Source organism: Cicer arietinum, chromosome 6, assembly GCF_000331145.2.
Source record: "Cicer arietinum cultivar CDC Frontier isolate Library 1 chromosome 6, Cicar.CDCFrontier_v2.0, whole genome shotgun sequence".
NCBI classification, from domain to species: Eukaryota; Viridiplantae; Streptophyta; class Magnoliopsida; order Fabales; family Fabaceae; genus Cicer; species Cicer arietinum.
The window spans coordinates 21489726-21509528 of NC_021165.2; the positions used below are offsets into that span (position 1 = coordinate 21489726).

The 19803-nt window shown below is 31.0% G+C and overlaps 2 protein-coding genes across 4 annotated transcripts; both read left to right on the forward strand.

Annotated features, from left to right (window-relative positions):
- The first annotated feature begins 304 nt into the window (after positions 1 to 304).
- LOC101513296 (uncharacterized) lies at positions 305 to 10466 on the forward strand. 3 transcript variants are annotated; one of them, XM_027335444.2, is made up of 7 exons: positions 305 to 487; positions 4486 to 4588; positions 5329 to 8517; positions 8671 to 8913; positions 9040 to 9198; positions 9560 to 9718; positions 9990 to 10466. In XM_027335444.2, the coding sequence occupies exons 2-7, from the start codon at positions 4508 to 4510 to the stop codon at positions 10230 to 10232; spliced, it is 4074 nt and encodes a 1357-aa protein (XP_027191245.1). In that variant the 5' UTR covers positions 305 to 487; positions 4486 to 4507; the 3' UTR covers positions 10233 to 10466. The 3 variants fall into 3 exon arrangements, with proteins under 3 accessions (XP_027191245.1, XP_073226272.1, XP_004505669.1); XM_073370171.1 differs by having other exon boundaries at positions 4489 to 4588; XM_004505612.4 differs by having other exon boundaries at positions 306 to 487; positions 9563 to 9718.
- Positions 10467 to 13606: 3140 nt separating this feature from the next.
- On the forward strand, positions 13607 to 15942 carry LOC101513824 (scarecrow-like protein 23). The gene has a single exon (XM_004505614.4). The coding sequence runs from the start codon at positions 14039 to 14041 to the stop codon at positions 15377 to 15379; it is 1341 nt and encodes a 446-aa protein (XP_004505671.1). The 5' UTR covers positions 13607 to 14038; the 3' UTR covers positions 15380 to 15942.
- The last annotated feature ends 3861 nt before the right edge of the window (positions 15943 to 19803 follow it).

Consider the following 19803-nt stretch of genomic DNA (forward strand, 5'->3'; position numbering starts at 1 on the left):
TAAATTAAGTGTACAGTTCAAATGATAACACTATATAAACATTTAATAGAATTAATCGCAAATTCAAACTCAAAATACCACTATTTTTTTTATATTAGTATAGGTGAATTTAGTTGTTAAAATATATGTAACAAACAAAAGATTACGTGGCATAATAAAATATGACATATATTGAAAAAGCGGTGGCAGGACAATATCTAAACTAGCGGCGTTCCGGCCCGTTTATTGCCGGATTGGCTGTCGTGGGGCCCACCAACATTGTCATAGCCCAATACTAAAAAAAAGAAATAGTGGCCTCTTTCCATTTCTCATTTTCCTCTTTTTCAACTTATATACCTTTTCTTTTTTTCTTCTTCCAAATTCTCCTAATTCCATCTTCACTTCTCTTTTTCCAAATCATCAAATTTATTTCTCTCACTCAACAACAAGTCGCACAAGTAAACATTTTCTTCAAACAGAAAAAACAAAGCAATTCAACTTTTTTCAGGCAAGAATTCTATCTCTCTCTCTCTCTTTTTTTCCTTTTCATTTACGCTTAATTAATTTGTTTTATTTTTATTTTTGCTATTCGTCTGCTTGATACTGAATTTTGAAGTGATTTGTGCTGCTTTGATTCTTTGCATCAATTCATCTTTGATCTATTGAAACTTGATTGTTATGTTATTTATTCGGATAGATCAGAATCTGTTCTGAACTGCATATCTATGACTATATATGATGCTGTATTTATATGATTCATGGTTCTAATTACTTTGTTCTGTGCATAGTATACAATATTTTAATGTTTCATTCTGATCAGAATTAACTTAATTGCATCTTCAATGTTTTTTTCTTTGATCATTCAATCTTAATTTGTTCCTAATTTTCTATACAATTTTCCCCCTAATTTCATCAAGCAATGGTTTTGAATCTTTTGATTGTCTATGATCAGATCCATCTCTGTATAAAAGTATTCTCAGGCGTTTTTCTGTTTCTGTAAAATTAAATTAAAAAAGTATTCTCTGTGGTCTTGAGAAGCTTTTGATTTAATTGATTTTTTGACTTTTGACTTTTGGCTTTTTAGGCGTTAGGTAATTTTTTTTATAACATTAAACTATAATACTTTGAATTTGTATCCGTTTATATATCATTTTATTGAATCTTAATGGTGTATATATCACCCTAAATTTTCATTATAAAAAAAAATAATGGTATATATATATGCGCTATTTTCGTAAAAATGATTTAATAGTAAAAAACATAAAAAGAAGAAAGACACAGTAGTGTTCTCTCACTGCCACTGTGTCAAATATGGAATCTTGGCTCCGCCAGCATCAATGTTGTTGGCAATTTTTGATGATTCTTAAAGTTCACAACTACCCCTACATTTTTCGTAAAACACGAATCTAGTGTCATTCACTTTTTTACTCAAAAGAAAGATTGAGGATCCCATTTTAAGAATATTGAGATTTATTAAAATTCAAAAAGATATTTGCCATTGACAATAGTTTTTTTGAATCAAGCAACATAATATAAATTGATTAAAAAATATGTTTATTTTTTATTCTTTATTTATATAATTATTTATTGTAACATAATGAAAGTGATTTACTTCTTATCATTATGAACATATTTTTAATTTAGTACCATGTACTATCATAAATGATAATTATTGTGTCTGGAGACACGTTGAATCATTTCCATTCCGAGATAACAAGATTTTTCACCGCAAAATTTAAGAAGCTACATATTGGGTAGCTCTCAACTAGACGTAATTTACTTTTGTTCACTTGTGAAAACAAACACCTACTTAAAAAAAATTAAAATTATCGTGACCAATATTGTACACGTCGTATAAACTGATATATAATTTATTGAATTATTTCATATTTAAAAAAATTACTTTTGAATTCAAAACAAAATACTATTGACTATTTAATTAATATACACCTCCGTAAAAAGAAAAAGGTTTGGTGGAGGTGTAGTAGCTTACCATCAAAAGCGGGCCCACTCACACCTTAGAGGAATCAAAGTTCATTCTTACAAAATTCATTTTTATCTTTGAATGAATGTTGATCTTTGGGTCCCATGATGTCTAAGTCTTAACCACGTTCCAGATGCAACCTTCTTCAAATTGGACGGTGGAATTTGTTTTCTTTTCGGGTTAAAAAAATGGTAGAATTAATTTTAGGAGAAAAATAGAGAAAAGAAAAAAAGAAATCAGAGAATAGACCCAAAGACATAAAAGGAAAAGAACAGGATGAGATATTGTATTTGGCGTGAACAGAAAAAATGTCTTATGTGCGTGATCTAGCTGTAAAACAGCACTGAGGGACCGGCACACGTGTTTCTACCACGTGACATGACATCTTTATCTCCACAATACTGAATACAGTCCATGTTTGGTTCCATTTGCTGGAGAAAAAAATTGAAGTTACATCGGTAAAATTCATTTTATCATTTCAATTTTGACTATAAATATTATTATTTTTCTTTAAATTTATTGTTAAAATTTACTTTCAAGTAAATATATTTAAATAAAAAGTGCTATTTGTTATGAAGAATTATTATAAGAAAGAGAATAATATATAAAATAAAAATTTCGATCAATCAAGTTTTGAGTGATCAAGTATGAGATGGTGGATAATTATTATTTGGAATAATGAGATGTTGACACATAAGATTTTTTGTTTTCTTGGCTATTATTTTTCGTAATAATTAATATTTTTTTTATTTAAACATAAATAACTTTTACTGAGTTCACTTTAACTAAAACTATCGATGTACCAAATAAACACACAATATCAGTAAACTGCACCTCATATTTTACAAGAGTTATTACATTATAAATATTAATTAACTAATTAATATTATTGTCATACTACTGCTACATTTTCCATAAAATCTATCCAAAAAGCAATATTTTTCATACATGATCATAACACATGAGATTGTTTCCTATGTACATCTGATATATCACGGCAACTGCACATCACTATTTTCAATAGTAGTATAAAATAATTCTATTTTGACAATAATTCTATATAATATTTGAATATAAATTTATGTAATTATATAATATTATATGTATACCTTTTTTAGATCTTTTTTATGTGTCGAATTTTTCATTTATATATATTGTCAGTGATGCATGCCATTGGTTGCCTCTTTTTATTTTTTTTTATAAGCCATTTGTTGTCATTTCTGCTTACACGTACGAGGTGTTAACCTTATGCTGCAGACCGTTTTGCTCCTGGGATTAGATATTCCAAAAAAACAAAAAACGAATATCTATATTGTATATAAATATTTGCTCTTATTCAAATAAAAAATATTTGCTCTTATTATTTTTCTCAAAGAGTCTGGAGGTGAAATTGAAATAATAATAATAATAATAATAATAATAATAATAATAATAATAATAATAATAATTAAAAAAAAAGGTTGATTTCCTCTGACCTATTTTTTAATTTTTTTACCAACCAAACATTTGCCATTTGCCTTAGATCATGTTGAAACATTAAGAATATTTTAATAGTATTATATTGTTTTGGGTACAAGTGTTATATTTTAATTAGTTCTCGACAAGATCTATATGCCTTTTGATTTATAGTTATTATAATTATAATTCATTATTTGAATGTGTATATTTTATACAAAAATGTTTTGTGTACACCTCCTTTAGATGTATACATACATTTTAAATTTTTGAGAGTAAGAGATAAAAGAATATGTTATAATAAATGTGATATATTGACGATGTAATAGGAAGAAAAATAAAAATAAATTAAGGTGTTGGGAGAATATGAGTTGCATATTACCCTATTTTATAATCTTATCAGTAGAAATAAATAAAAAAATCTTCTGTCAAAATGGCATCATATTCCTACCCACATGAGCCAAGTCCAATTTATCATTACATGTAGAAAAAGGATTTTGAAAGATTTTATGCTATGTCTTCTGTTTCTCTTCACAGATGTGAATTTGTGATACAATATCTGATACTCCTAAAGCCTTAACCATTTTAATGAGAGAACCAAGAATCTTGATGATCTATTCCAGAATACTATAAAAAAAATTGAGTGTTTACTTCTTTCTATACATATTTTTCCGAGTGATACAAAAGTTGTTGTGGAATCTGTTACAAATGTTACTCCAGTCTCATAAAAAAATGTTTCATTTGCACTTTTTTATTGGGTCTCAAAATAATTATCACAATATCAATGCAACATTTATTATCATTTTTTTTACTAATATACCTTTATTTATTTAATTTCACTTCACTTAACTACTTAAATAACTACCATTAATATCCATAAGGTCTACCTTACAATATTGTTAAGTTGAATACCATATCCGAAGTTCGAATTCATGATTTCACGGTTCTTAGTAAATTTCTTCTATCATTTCATTTATGGAGAGAGAAAGAAAAAAAACACAATGCTAACCAAGCCTGTTCTCACTAACTACATTATCTTCACTCATTATTTTTCTTTTCTTCTATAGAAGTCAATAAAAGGAAACAAACATGGAAGAGACAGCAGCCATTTCAGAAGTCACAGTGACAAAGGTTGTTGAAGAGGTGGATCATAAAGTTGATAACATTAAGGTATGGTTTTCTTTTCATTCATTATTTGAGAGGTTGCTTACACTATAAAATACCATTTTATAGAGAAACCATTGTTAATTAGTGATTATATTAGTTTTCAAGATTCAAACCCTAGAACTTCTGCTGAAAACTCCTTTTACGTCTTATGTAAAAATTTATTTATGAAGTTTCTTTGTGGCATATCTTTCACTATTATTGCATTGATCAATATACTTTCTGGTTCCATCCGGGATATTTCTATGTAAATCGACGTATTTTAGAGGACGGTGAAACGAAAGAAATGTTGTTGTTCTGGTTTTTCTTTGAATACATGTTTATATATTTATAAATTTCAACTATGTAGTTGCATTGAGATTATTAGAGACAATGAGGCATAGAAGTTATTATACTTTTTTTAAAGTTATTATTCACTTGAAAACCTAATAGTATTGCTTAGAACTTCAATTTCACTTTTTGGGATAGGACCTAATATTTACTAAGCTTAAGGTGTTTCATTTAGTTTGATTCTTAAAAATAGTATTTTAGTCTTTTTAATATGTTTACATAAAGTCATTCAAGCATATAACCCGAATTGGTTGAATATTGCATTGCTCACTTATTCTTCAGGGAGCAATTAGGGCCCGTTTGGTGGCCAGAATAAGAAAAACAGGATAGGATAAACAATCGTATCTTATCTTAATTCATTGTTTGATGAGCCAGCATCATCTGATTAGCAATCCTTTTTTTATGATTTATTGCAGGAAACAAATGGAGATTTGGCGTCTAAAGAAATAGGCGAAGCAAAGAAAGATGAGGAAGATAATGCCTCTGATGGAGAATTCATTAAAGTTGAGAAGGAAGAGAATACCTTGGATGATACTTCACACAAAACAGAAAGAAGCTTAGATGCTCCCAACAGAGAATATCTGGAAGCACAGGAGAAGATTCAGGAACTTGAGGTTGAACTGAAAACACTAGCAGAATCTTTGAAGACCTCTGAACATGAAAATGCTCAGTTGAAGGGAGACATCTCGAATACAAAAGAGAAATTGGAAGAAAGTGGAAAGAAATACGAAGAGCTCGGACTAAGTCACAAGAAACTGCAAGAGCAAATTGTTGAAGCTGAGAATAAATACAATCTGCAGCTCAGCACTCTTGAAGAGGCACTTCAAAGTCAAGAAGTTAAGCAGAAAGAGCTTCTTCAAGTGAAGGAAGCATTTGATGATTTGAATGTTCAACTCGAAAGCTCACGAAAGAGGACACAGGAATTGGAGAGTGAGCTGCAACTTTCTATCGATGAGGCACGGAAGTTCGATGAGCTGCATAAGCAAAGTGGTTCGCATGCTGAATCTGAAGGAAACAAGGCCATAGAATTTGAGAGACAACTTGAAGAAGCGAAATTGAGTGCAAAAAGCAAGGAAGACGAGATAGCTTCGTTGAAGGAAGAATTGAAGGGACTTAATGATAAGATTGTTGAAAATCATAAAGTTGAAGAAGCACTTAAAACAACTGCAGCAGAACTCTCTACTATCCAAGAGGAGTTGACACTCTCCAAAACACAGATATTGGAAGTTGAGCAAAGACTGTCTTCAAGAGACTCTTTAGTAGACGAGTTGACTCAGGAATTAAACTTGAGAAAGACTTCAGAAACACAGATAAAAGAAGACATATCTGCACTTCAAAATCTGCTTGTCTCTACAAAGGAAGAGCTACAAGAAAAAGTTTCTGAGTTGGAAAGTGCAAAGCTCAAGTTGCAGGAGGAAGAAAAATTGAGAGAATCAATTGAAGTTGCATCCAAGAGTCAGGAAGCACAGTTTCTCTCTGCACAAGAGGAACTGACTAAGCTTAATACAAGACTTGAGGAAACTGTTGAAGATCTAACCATTAATGTGAAACAGTTTAAGGAGTTGTCCACTGATTTAGAGGAAAAACTGAAGCTTTCGGAGGAAAGTTTTAATAAAACAGATTCTCTTTTATCTGAGGCACTTTCGAACAATTCGGAGCTTGAGCAGAAGGTGAAGTCTTTGGAGGATCTTCATAATGAAACGGGGGCTGTTGCAGCTACTGCTAGTCAAAGGAGTATTGAACTTGAGGGACATGTTGAAGCTTCGAATGCAGCTGCCGAAGAGGCAAAATCGCAGCTAAGAGAGCTGGAGTCACGCTTCATAGCCGCGGAGCAGAAGAATGTGGAGCTTGAGCAACAGCTGAATTTAGCACAATTGAAAGCCAATGATGCTGAGAGAGACGTGACCGAATTCTCAGAGAAAATTTCTCATCTCGTTGCCAAATTGAATGAGGCCGAGGAAGAGAAGCATCTTTTTAATAGCCAACTGCAGGAGTACGTGGATAAGGTTAGCCAACTTGAATCAGACTTAAATCAATCATCCAAGCAGAATTCACAATTAGAGGAGGAGCTGAAGATAGTCAATGAGAAATGTTCTGAGCACGAAGACCGAGCCACAATGAACAATCAGCGCAGCCGCGAACTAGAAGATTTGATTCAGGGCTCTCATTCCAAATTGGAAGGTGCTGAAAAGAGAGTGAGTGAGTTGGAGTTGCTACTTGAAACAGAAAAGTACAGAATTCAGGAACTTGAACAACAAATAAGCACATTAGAAAAGAGATGTACTGATTCAGAAGAACATGCCAATAAAAATCTTGACAGTGTGTCTTATCTGACATCAGAACTCGAAGCATTTCAAGCACGGACCTCAAGCCTCGAAACTACACTGCAAGCAGCTAATGAAAGGGAAATAGAGTTGAAAGATTCTTTAAATGCTGTGACAGATGAAAAGAAAAAGTTAGAAGATGCTTTAAACAATTTGAGTGTGAAGCTTTCTGAGGCGGAAAACCTATTGGAAATTGTGAGGGATGATTTAAATATTACACAAGTTAAGTTGCAAAGCACTGAAACTGATCTCAAGGCTGCTGAATTGAGAGAGAGTGAGTTATTAGAAAAACTTAATGCTACTGAAGAAAATCTAACTGTAAGGGGAAGAGATATAGAACTTCATGCTGCAAGAAACTTGGAACTTGAATCATTACACGAGTCTCTGACGAGAGATTCTGAACAGAAGCTCCAAGAAGCTATAGAAAAATTCAACAGCAAAGATTCTGAGGTTCAATCTCTGCTTGAGAAAATTAAGATTTTGGAGGAACTTGTTGCGGGGGCCGGGGAACAGTCTTTATCTTTGAAGAATCAATTTGAAGAGAGTTTGAGCACACTGGCTTCATTGCAAAGTGAAAATGAAGATTTGAAAAGGCAAATTATTGGAGCTGAGGACAAGATTTCACAGTCATTTTCTGAGAATGAATTACTTGTTGGAACAAACATTCAACTGAAAACCAAGATTAATGAACTTCAGGAGTCATTGAACAGTGTTCTATCAGAGAAGGAAGACACTGCTCAAGAACTTGTGTCTCATAAGAACTTACTTGCTGAATTGAATGATGCGCAATCAAAATCCTTCGAAATTCATTCTGCCAATGAAGCACGCGTCCTCGAAGTCGAATCACAGTTACAAGAAGCATTGCAGAAGCACACTGAGAAGGAATCAGAAACCAAAGAATTGAATGAGAAGCTGAATACTCTTGAAGGACAGATAAAGATTTATGAAGAACAGGTGCGTGAAACTGTTGCAACCTCTGAAACTCATAAAGCTGAGCTGGAGGAGAGTCTCATAAAATTAAAGAATCTTGAAGCAGTAGTTGAGGAGCTTCAAAACAAGTCACTTCACCATGAAAAGGAAACTGCTGGAATAAATGAGGAAAAATCAAAACTTATTCAGGACTTAGCTAGCTATGAATCCAAATTAAGTGATTTACAGTCAAAGCTCTCCGCAGCACTTGTCGAGAAGGACGAAACAGTTAAAGAGATACTCACATCGAAGAATGCCGCTGAAGACTTGGTGACAAAGCAAAGTGAAGAAGTACAAACATTGAAGTCACAGGTACATCTGATGCACACAAAACACTGATATTCCTTTAATTCTCCTTTCTTCTTCTATTACTATATATGTATTATAGTTTTATGATGATCATTTTGTATAAATCATGGTTAAATAGTAGAGAATTGATCTCAATGAAATGTTATCAACTCGCAGATATCTTCAGTAATAGATGAGAAGAACTTGCTTGATGAGACTAATCAGAATTTAAAGAAGGAACTTGAGACTTTGATTCTTGACCTTGAAGAGAAGTTGAAGGAAAGTCAAAAAATCGAAGAATCTCTGAAATCTGAAGTTGAAACTCTCAAAGTTGAGATTGCTGAGAAATCTGTGTTGCAAAGTCGGCTGCAAGAAATCGAAAAGCAATTGGTGAAAGCTGAATCTAGACTAAATGAAGAGGTATGGATAAAGTGCTTATATCTTGTAAAACAAGTGAAAATTCAGAAGCAAAATATCTTTCAAATTTAAAGTAAAAATATAAAATTACATTGAAAGGGCTTTGCTGATTAATATGATGTTTTGCAGGTTGGAAGTGTTCAGGCTGCTGCATCTCAAAGAGAAGTAGATTTGAGTTCAAAATTTGAAGATTATGAACAAAAAGTCAAAGAAATTACTGTGCTGAATGGAAAGGTGGTAGAACTTGAGAAAGAGTTGCAACTTGCACAGGCTACTATAGCTAACCAGGTGGGCTCATGAACACTCTAATCAAATTATACATTCTTTCAAGGTTGCAATTTATGTTGAAAGTAAGAGAATTAAAATGAGATTTTGAAGCTTACCCTATTAAATTCAGAAACTTTGCCTTGGTGGTTTTAATTTTAAATTCACTTCTATCAATCACTCTAAATGATATGATATCATTTTTGCCATTCATAAAGTAATCTTTTAGATTTCACGTGTATTTTTTTTTTCTTTCAAACAATTAATATTTGAACTTAATTCTCTCATTACCAATGGTGTTCTTGTATGCTGAGATTGAGATGAAAATATATAACGTATATTAGTGATTTCTCTCATACTGATTTTCTTTTCTTAAAATGAAAAGCAGAAAGGCGCAGAATCTGAGAAGTTGGAACTAGAGGCAGCTCTGAAGAATTCTGTAGAAGAACTTGAAACTAAGAAAAGTGAAATCTCTCTTCTACAGAAACAAGTAATAGATTTTGAGCAGAAATTGCAACAGGGTGGTGAGAAAATCTCAGTCCAGGTAATTATCCTCTCAAAAGTTCAAACATTAAGGTATAGGATTACAACATAACAATATAGACAGATTTTACATGTGAGTCTAATCAGATTTTACAATCTCATCACAGTGTAAGTGTAATATTATGATGTGTCACAAGAATCACGATGGAGAAATATGATCGGACGTTTATGCAAAACAAATTTATACTTGTTAGCATAGCAATCGTTGAACTCATGTCATGTTATAATCTGTTAGCAAAATTTAATGTTTCCATTTTCTAATGATGTTCCAGGGAGAGGAGGGTGTTCATAACAAGGATGGGTTGGAAGTGAAATCGAGGGACGTTAACTTCTCAGCCCCATCGAAGAGGAAGAGCAAGAAAAAATCAGAAGCAACAACTACTCAAGCATCATCTTCTTCGTCGGAGACTCACACTCAAACTGGCCAGGATTCGCCTGTCGTGAATTTCAAGTTCATCCTCGCAGTAGCTCTTGTATCCATTATCGTCGGCATAGTTCTTGGAAAGCGCTACTAGTGATGGCAGTATGCATTTTCTTATGGGTATTAAATCCTCATGTTCTTTTTTCTTCATGGTTTTTCTATCAGATTGAAAGCTTTCTTTGCATATATGCTTTCAAACTCCAGACTTGAGTTTGGTTAGGGAACTTCTTTTTTGTGTCTATCCCTTGCCCGTGTGCAAAAAAAAAAAGGATTTGATTTATGTTTTGTTTATAGTTTGGATTATTACAATTTGATTGCGGTTGCTTTACTTTGGAGTATATTTTTCTTCTAAACTGATAATTTGAGTGTAGGATTTGGGGGCAGCTACAAAATTGTGTTTGCATATAGTAAAAATATTAAAATGAAGTTGTTGATAAGCATATTCAAAATAAAATCTATATATCTTATTTATCTGCAACCACCTATCTATTTTTTTGGGGTAAACTGTAAATCTATCTAATGTATACACTTTGATGTTTGGATCATTACATTGCCACTGAAGCTACACTATTCAAGCAGCATAAAAGGGTTAGCAAAAATATTTCCCAGTTAGATATATTTGTCATGAGGTAAATCGAGCAACAGACTCTTTCACTAGGTTTGGTCTTTCCTTTCCTTGATCAATGAAGATAGACAGCTTAATTTAATATGTGATTTTGCTTTTTTAATCATGTTGGTGATAGCTTTTCATCTAGTTAGATATAAAGGTAGATCTTCATAGCCTTCCGTTTTTATTGCATAAAATCTAAAATAAGTTTATAAAAAGAGACTTACCTCATTTCACAACTTCGTTTTGTAAGGATGATCAAATTAAACCAAACGTAAAAACTAAATACCCTTAGTCGACCACCACGAACACCTTCCCTTCTTTTTGGTTCCCTCTCCCCACCCTTCTATGTGTCTGGTCCTAATAACACTAGGGATAACCCCTTTCAACTACCAATGTCACTTTGTGTTCTTGTGGTGGTGTCACTGATAGTGATGTTGTCGGTCCAATTGCTAAAACTAGATCAACTACCAGTTTTTGGATTCTCACCCCATTTTACTAAGGGATAGTTTCTAAAATCATATGGATTGAAACACAACTTGGATTCCAGTTCAGTTCGACCAATTGATTACCTCAAATTGATTTTTGAATTTTATGAATTGATAAATATTTTATTAAAATATTAATTAAAATATTTTATGTAAAAAAAATTTATTAAATATTTTGATGTAATATTAGAATTAAATACATGATTTATTTACGTTCATTTTATATTAATACCGTTTTTATAGAGATAAATATGTCGATAAAATTATGAATAAATTAATTTATAAAATATTTAAATATTATTAAAAAAATTAATTTACATTAAGATGACATTGATATGAAATTATTGTATATAATTAAATATTTAATTAACAGGTGATATTGTAATCTCTAATAATAAAAATTTAAACAAAAATTATTTTTAATTATTATTTTATAATTTTAATAATATATTTATTAATTTATAAAATTTAAAGAATTAATTTGTTTATTCGCTTATTTGAAAGTTTGTCACGTGAAAATGGAACGGACCATATTCCAAAAAGAAAGGTTAAACAGAAGTGAGTTTTTATTCTAGATGCATACCCACTTCACTTGCCTTTTTTTTGTCTGTCACTTCATTTGCCTTTAATACCTGGTAATAAAACACTCACTTTTTACATATATTTTATATGCAGGGCCACACTATCAAAAAACCCAACTATCGATTGACTATCAATAAAACAATTGCCTTAAACCTCAAAAGTTTTCTACACAACCATGTATAAAAAGCAGCCAAAAAGATGACAAAGAGAAAGACATTATATAATTATCAATATATCCTAATTCTTTCAAATTTTCAATTTTCGTTCCCCTCAACAAATTCAACGTGTATCTGTCGTCAATAAATTAGTATTAAAAAACTTGAATTAATAGTTTAAGCTGAAATAAAATTAAATATAAGTGAATTATTAATATGTGATTAAATTGTGAAATTCATTTTGAATTCTTAAAAATTGTACTATTGAAGATAAAATATATCACTACAACATTTTTATTTTATTTTAAGCCACGCTAGCGTTGCTAATGGATGAAAAATCGTGGCCATAAATCATACTAAGCGATGATTTTTTATGTGATGTCTTTATACATTAAAATACACTTTAATACATTGAATCCTCTTTAGCAGCTACTTATGATGGTTTGAGGTTGTAGTATTGGAAATGTTCTAAGAAGCTTCAAAAGAGAGAGAAATATGAATATTGAATAAATAGTAATGATATTCGTGAATTAAGCAATTTTGTGATGCAACCTTTTATTAATATGTGTAATATAATTAGAATTAGATCAATCATTAAACTGACGTGTTTATCCGTTCAAGGAGGTTCGCTTAAAGAATAACCATTTTTAAGTAAATATAATTCTTTTAGTTTTTTTAATAGTATATGATTTAATAATAAGTAAAATATTGCATAATATTCATAATTTCATACCATGCATTAAAATTAAATTTCACCTAAAATGTCATAAATTTAAATTTCACCTAAAATGTCATAAATCAAATATAAAATAAAAACATTATACATGAAAGTTGAATCCAAATCAAATTACATAACCCTCAAGTTCAATAGCACAAAATACTATTAACGATAACTAAACAGAAAGTCAAAATAGAAAGAAAGAAAAACTCACATGAAGAAGATTAAAAGACATCCACGACGAAGAAGAAGAACGATGACATGACCAAGGAAGGAGGAGGATGAAAAATATAATTCTTTTATTTATTTATTTATTTTTTTGGTTTTCTTTTATAATTCCCAATTTAAAAACCAATTTTGAACCCCAACGGATTTAGGGGTTGAATAGACCGAATTTTGTAACTTAATTTATAGTCAAACCAATCACATTGGTCGGTCTAATCTGATTTTGATTAAAAATTACGTGAATATCATCAAATTGAATTGTCATACACAAACTCATTTTTTGTATATAAATAAATCAAATAATTATTTTAATTTTTTTTAAGTTTAAACCCAAAATATACTTAAAATTCATTTGATATTTCTTAATTCGTAAAAAATTATAACATAAATCCAGTGAATGTAAAATGAGATGTTGCAATTTGAGCATTAGAGATACTCTAACCTAGTGATTTATTTATACACGTGAAGAAGTAGTTTAATAGTAATTTATGAAAGAGAAATCCAATTTAGGTGAAAAGAAAAAGAGAAGCTATGATGCAAGTAATGATAATAAAATAAAACGTCATGGTCAGGTAGGGAATATTATAATTCTGGTAAGATGATCAATAATTAAACAATAGAAGACATATCATTGTCTGCTTGTCCTACTCGTAGGACAGAGGACAAAATTAGATTAGTAAGTTAAAGGTTTTGGCACAACCAAAGTCCCAAAGCATCCAAAGATGACGTTAATAGGAAACTTATCGTCCTTAATTAATCCTCATCCACAACTTGTAATGAGTATGATTAACAAAGGCAATAATACTAGATGACACAATTTGTACATGTAAAACGAAGGTAAAGACATATCCAAAACAAAACGGAGTACCCAAAGATGATAAAATAGCATAACACCTAAACTTTTCTGGGCTACAAAGTCATATCCCTTTCTGTCTCCTTTTTCTATCTTTTTCTTTTACTCTTAAATATTTTCTCTCTCACCAAACGCTGAACTCAACACTCCTTTTCTGACATACCTTCTACCTATCTGTATCTGAACAAACTTTCCCTCTCAATTTTGTCATTTTTCTCTCAAAATTATCCTCCAAAGTTTTCGATTCTCTCCCTCTTCAATTCTATTCGATCATGCTTCAAAGCTTGGTCCCTCTACCTCCTCTCACTTCAAAACCTAATAACTCAATGAAGGCCAAACGCGCCGAACGCGAACACGACGACGCTGATTCCAACGTTCAGGAGCCTTCCTTCAAGAGACCCAACTACTCCTCCGAGAAGACGGTGGCGGAAGGAGAGGGACACGAGGAGGTTCAAGCTTTTGAACCTCAAATTGAAGGCGAATCAACTGGTCTCAAACTTCTAGGGCTTTTACTCCAATGCGCTGAATGCGTCGCCATGGATAACCTCGATTTCGCCAACGACCTCTTGCCGGAGATCACTGAACTCTCTTCACCGTTCGGAACTTCGCCAGAGCGCGTCGGCGCGTACTTCGCACAGGCGCTGCAAGCGCGAGTGGTCAGTTCTTGCCTCAGCAGTTACTCGCCGTTAACCGCTAAGTCGGTAACCCTAACTCAGTCGCAGAGAATCTTCAACGCGTTCCAATCCTACAACTCTGTTTCACCGTTGGTGAAATTCTCACACTTCACCGCGAATCAAGCAATCTTCCAAGCAGTAGACGGTGAAGATCGCGTCCACATCATCGATCTCGATATCATGCAGGGACTTCAATGGCCAGGATTGTTCCACATATTAGCTTCACGATCCAAGAAGATCCGCTCCGTGAGAATCACTGGTTTTGGCTCCTCCTCAGAGCTTCTAGAATCAACGGGAAGGAGACTCGCCGATTTCGCGAGTTCGCTCGGGCTTCCGTTCGAGTTTCATCCCGTGGAGGGTAAAATCGGAAGTGTAACAGAGCCGAGTCAACTCGGTGTTAGGCCAAACGAAGCGATCGTGGTTCACTGGATGCACCATTGCTTGTACGATATAACTGGTAGCGATTTAGGAACGTTGAGATTGCTGAGTCAGCTTAGGCCAAAGCTAATCACCACCGTTGAACAAGATCTTAGCCACGCTGGTAGCTTCTTAGCGAGGTTTGTGGAGGCTTTGCATTATTACAGCGCGTTGTTCGACGCGCTAGGAGATGGTTTGGGTGCAGACAGTGTTGAGAGGCATTTGGTGGAGCAGCAGCTGTTGGGCTGTGAGATAAGGAACATTATCGCCGTGGGTGGGCCCAAGAGGACTGGAGAGGTTAAAGTTGAGAGATGGGGAGATGAGTTGAAACGGGTCGGGTTTCAACCCGTTTCACTGCGTGGTAACCCGGCTTCACAAGCGAGCTTGTTGTTGGGGATGTTCCCATGGAGAGGGTATACGCTTGTTGAGGAGAATGGTTCTTTGAAGCTCGGTTGGAAGGATCTCTCTTTGTTGATCGCGTCTGCTTGGCAGCCGTCTGATTTGATTACTTACACGGATTGAATTCAGCTTGATGATGTTCATAGTTTGTGTCTTTTGGCGGGGGAGCAACTAACTCTTGATTAGCTTCTCTCCTGCCTCTCTGTCGTGAAACTCCAAGAAAGGACACGGTTGGCAGAGAAGAGAATCTTTTAAGTTAGTGAATTAATATAAGTGAGAAATCATTCACATTACCAATTGTGGTTCCTTATGATTTGTTGAATTTTTATAATAATGGTTAATTGATTGATTGAAACAAAGTGAAAGAGGAGGAAGCTACTCATTGTCGGGGTCCCTAACATGTGGGAATCCATGGGGGAGGGAGCGAGGATGGTTTGTAATTAAACCCAAAAAATGCTTAGATAAATCAAAATTATTTAATAATTTTTTATTAGAGAAAGGGTTGTATATACCATTAAAACACAATAATGTGTATTCTTTTGTTTGTATTTTTAGTAACGGGTCTTGTTAATAAGTAGAGCTCTCAAATGTGTTCGTCTACTTGGATCTACTCTAACTCTAATGATTCATACACAAACGAGTTAGTTTGATCTGATTCACTTTCTTATATAGTGGTATTTTATTAAGATTGATGCGTCTATTAAGGATTGTGTAGGCCAACGGTCCAGCCCGGTCCATATTTTACCGATGTTTTTTATTTTAATTAATAAAAATTCAAATAAAATTTAAATATGAAAACACTTTCAATCACTTACCACCACCGTATAAAATCTGACTACGTTCGGTTTTCAAAACTGAAAGGTAGAGTCGGAATCAATATTGAACTTTGTCGGTAGACGACGATCATGAACGGAGTTGAACCAACGAATGTGCTTGACTGAGAGTTCTAGTATTGATCGGCGGCAAAAACACTACAACAATGCTATGTTATTATTGGCTCTAAACAAAATACATTTTCTTGGTATTTTTGTAAATTATGTTTTCTTTTATTTGTTAATTATGATCGACCTATCACTTTTGTTTTTCAAACCCAACTTAAAAAGATAATTTAAAAAAAAAATTATTTTATGATTGTTTGAATATATATTCTTTAAAAAATTATTTTATTATGTGTTATTAAATGATTGTTGTTATTGTATATTTAAATGAAATATTATATTCTAAATATAATTTTATGAAGATGATTATTGAAAATGAATTATTACCCAAATGAGTTTATGCTCCATATAAATGAGTCTAGTATTCTACATTTAATTACCCAAATGAGATACATGCTATGTATAGATTGATCTTATTTCTCATCTGAGATGAGTTTTAAACCTCACATGATGAGATAATATTCACTTTGTATAAGTAGTATATCTCCATATAAAAATGAGACGTTGGTAAATTTATTGATTTATTTTCTGCAAAATAAATGTGTGTATTAAATTTATTTGATTATTATATATGTAAAGTATTGTTAATTTAAGTGGATGAATTTTTATTAATTATTGAAAGTAATTGATTATTATAGAAAATTCTTAGTTATATTATATATATTTCTAAAGAATATTTTTGGAAAAACACATGTGTCATGATCAATTTTTTCGGTTACCGTATCGAGTCCGTCGAACGACATTTGTTTTAAAATTATGTATTATTAATTAGAATTTAATTTCTCATTAAAGTGTTGTTCTCATATACTGAGACGATCGAAAGATGATAAGTCATACCTTATTTAAAAAGAGTAATTTCTTTAAATTATGTTAGTAGATAAAAAATATATACATAGTGTCTACATCCTATTTTATTTTGGGATTAATTATTAAATATTTGTCATTATTAAAGAATTTTCAATTGTAAGGTTTTATTTTTAAATATTTTATAATATTATTTCTTTTGGACAATTTATTATTTATTACAGTACTTTATTCTCTTATATAAATATAATTTTTTTTCTTCATTATTACCTCAATTATGTAACTAAAGTTATACAATATGTAATAAATTATAAACTAATTCTTTCTCTTAAAAGATAAACTAGTAAAACAATTCTAATTGCTCATAAATTTCATATTACAATCAACTTTCTTAGTTTTCGAAATTTAGTTAACAATGTCTTATACTTCATCTGTGTCGCAGTGAGTGTTACTTTAACAACAAACATTTTATCTTAAAATTAATATCATTTACAATTTTTAATGCAATTCTAATTATTAATTTTATATACTACATTTTAATAATTACTATATACAAAACCTCTAAAATATTATATTTTACATTAATAATAGTGATATATCCATCAATAATTAAAATAAATAATTTGATAAAATAACATATATATTTTTTTAATTATTATATTTCTTAGTATGTATATAAAAATCTTAAACATTTAGTGTGATGTGAATAAAGTATATGAGAACAACAATAATATATAGTTTGAGGGAGAAAAAAGGTGATACAGATATAAATAAGATAGACTAATTATGTAAAAAAAAGAAATGCTAACAAGTGCATTAAGAATACTTGTTAAAAACTAAATTATATAAAAAAAAAAATTATGCAATTTATTCTTTAAAATTGTAAAAAAATTTAATTAAAACTTGGTGTTTTATTTTTTTTCTAGTTATTTAACAAATAACTTAAAACATTTAAAAAGATGAAAATAAAGTATTGGAATGTATGTTTGAAAAATTGAAGAGTATTGATTGTTGTATGAAAAATTACAATAATGAAGTTGTGGATATGAAACACAGATACTTTTTGTTTGAGAAAACCAATACTTTTTGTTTGAGAAAACCAATAGTAGTTGGGTTGGGATCAATAAAGAAAGAATAGTTCAAGCACGGGATGATGACACAATGCTAGTAAAGGGTAAGGGGTAAACAATAAACGACCGACGTCTTCTACACGTCAGCTGTTTCGTGGAAAATTTGCTTACTGCAACTATGCGTTGAATTAAGAAAAGACTATTTAGACCATCTTCAAGTGTGTAATTACTTAACTTTCAGTTTTTCGTGAGTTCATCGTTGGAGTTGTGCCAATATGTCATAACGGTATTTACAGGAAGTAACAGTGCTTACATAGCAGCAGTTACTTTTTTTTTTCTATCTACTTTCATAATTTAATAATAATATAATTATCACCGCTACCTTTTATTAATTTATTAATAATAATAAATTTATCGTTTTTTATTAATTTATAACCGTTAACTTTTTTTTTAATTTATTAAATAATAATAATTTTGTAATCATTAGCTTTTTTTTAGTTAATATACCACCGTTAGTTTTTTTTTTCTCTTTTAATTACGATTGTTAGCTCATTAATAGAAACAATTTGTTACTCATATTTTTTTCTTTACAATTTTTGTTACTGAAGTTTATTAAAGTTTTTATTAACGTACTTTTTTATTTATTTTTCTATTTAAATTAATATTTTAAGTTATAATAAAATTAAATATTAATGTATAAATTAAAGTAATGAAATATAATATGATTTTTTAAAAGTTAAACCGTAAAAAATGAATGAGTTGATTTAGGGTGATGTAACATAATAGAACTTGAATCATGTTGAGTTCACCATTAGAGTAAAAAATGAGTGAATTGCTTCAAGATGATGTGGCCCAGTAGACCCATCTAAAGAACCCATATTGAGTTCACTGTTGGAGATGCTCTTATGAAGATACTATGTTCTGTTACAGTGTAAGCTGATATTTTTATTTTTATAAATACCACTCTGGCACTCTTGAGTCTAAATGTAATATATATATTTAAAATAATTACCAAATTTGAATTGAGGAAAAATATATCTTCTAAATTTTAATATCCAAATTTAATTGAAGTCACCGTTGCTTGAAAAACATGTAGTCTCAAACTCTCCTTATTAATTACTCATCTTCTATCAAGATGCTAACTCAATCAATATCAATTTGACATAAAATAAAAAATATAAATGTTAATTATTTAAAATAAAATCTTTTTATAAAAATAAATAAATAAGAGTTAAAAATTTCTAAAACGTGAATTTTAAATTATTTAAAAAATTATTTTTATTTAATTTCAAACAAATATATCTATAAAATAATATTATAATTATGCGAAATTTATAATTATGTCATAACATAGTTGGTTGTACTTGTATATCATAAGTTAAAATAAACTTTTTCCAAATGTTAGTGCTTTTCTAGGAATTAAATTGATGTGGGAAAGGAATGTAGGTGACGCGCAGGAAATGTTGGTCACCTAATACAACAACAGATATGAACAGTGTTGCAAAATGGTTTGGAAACACACGCGTCCAACACAAATGTTACTTCCAAAGTTCATGTTACTGAGATGTTATTTTCTTTCCACTTCTACCTTTATTTTAGTATTTTCAATGTTGCTGCATGTGATGTCATATTAATTTTAATATTTGTAATTATTATTTTATCTATTTTAAAATAATCGAGTTATGTTACTTTTTAAGACAATTTTTTTTTTTTAAAATGAGTCAATTATTATAAA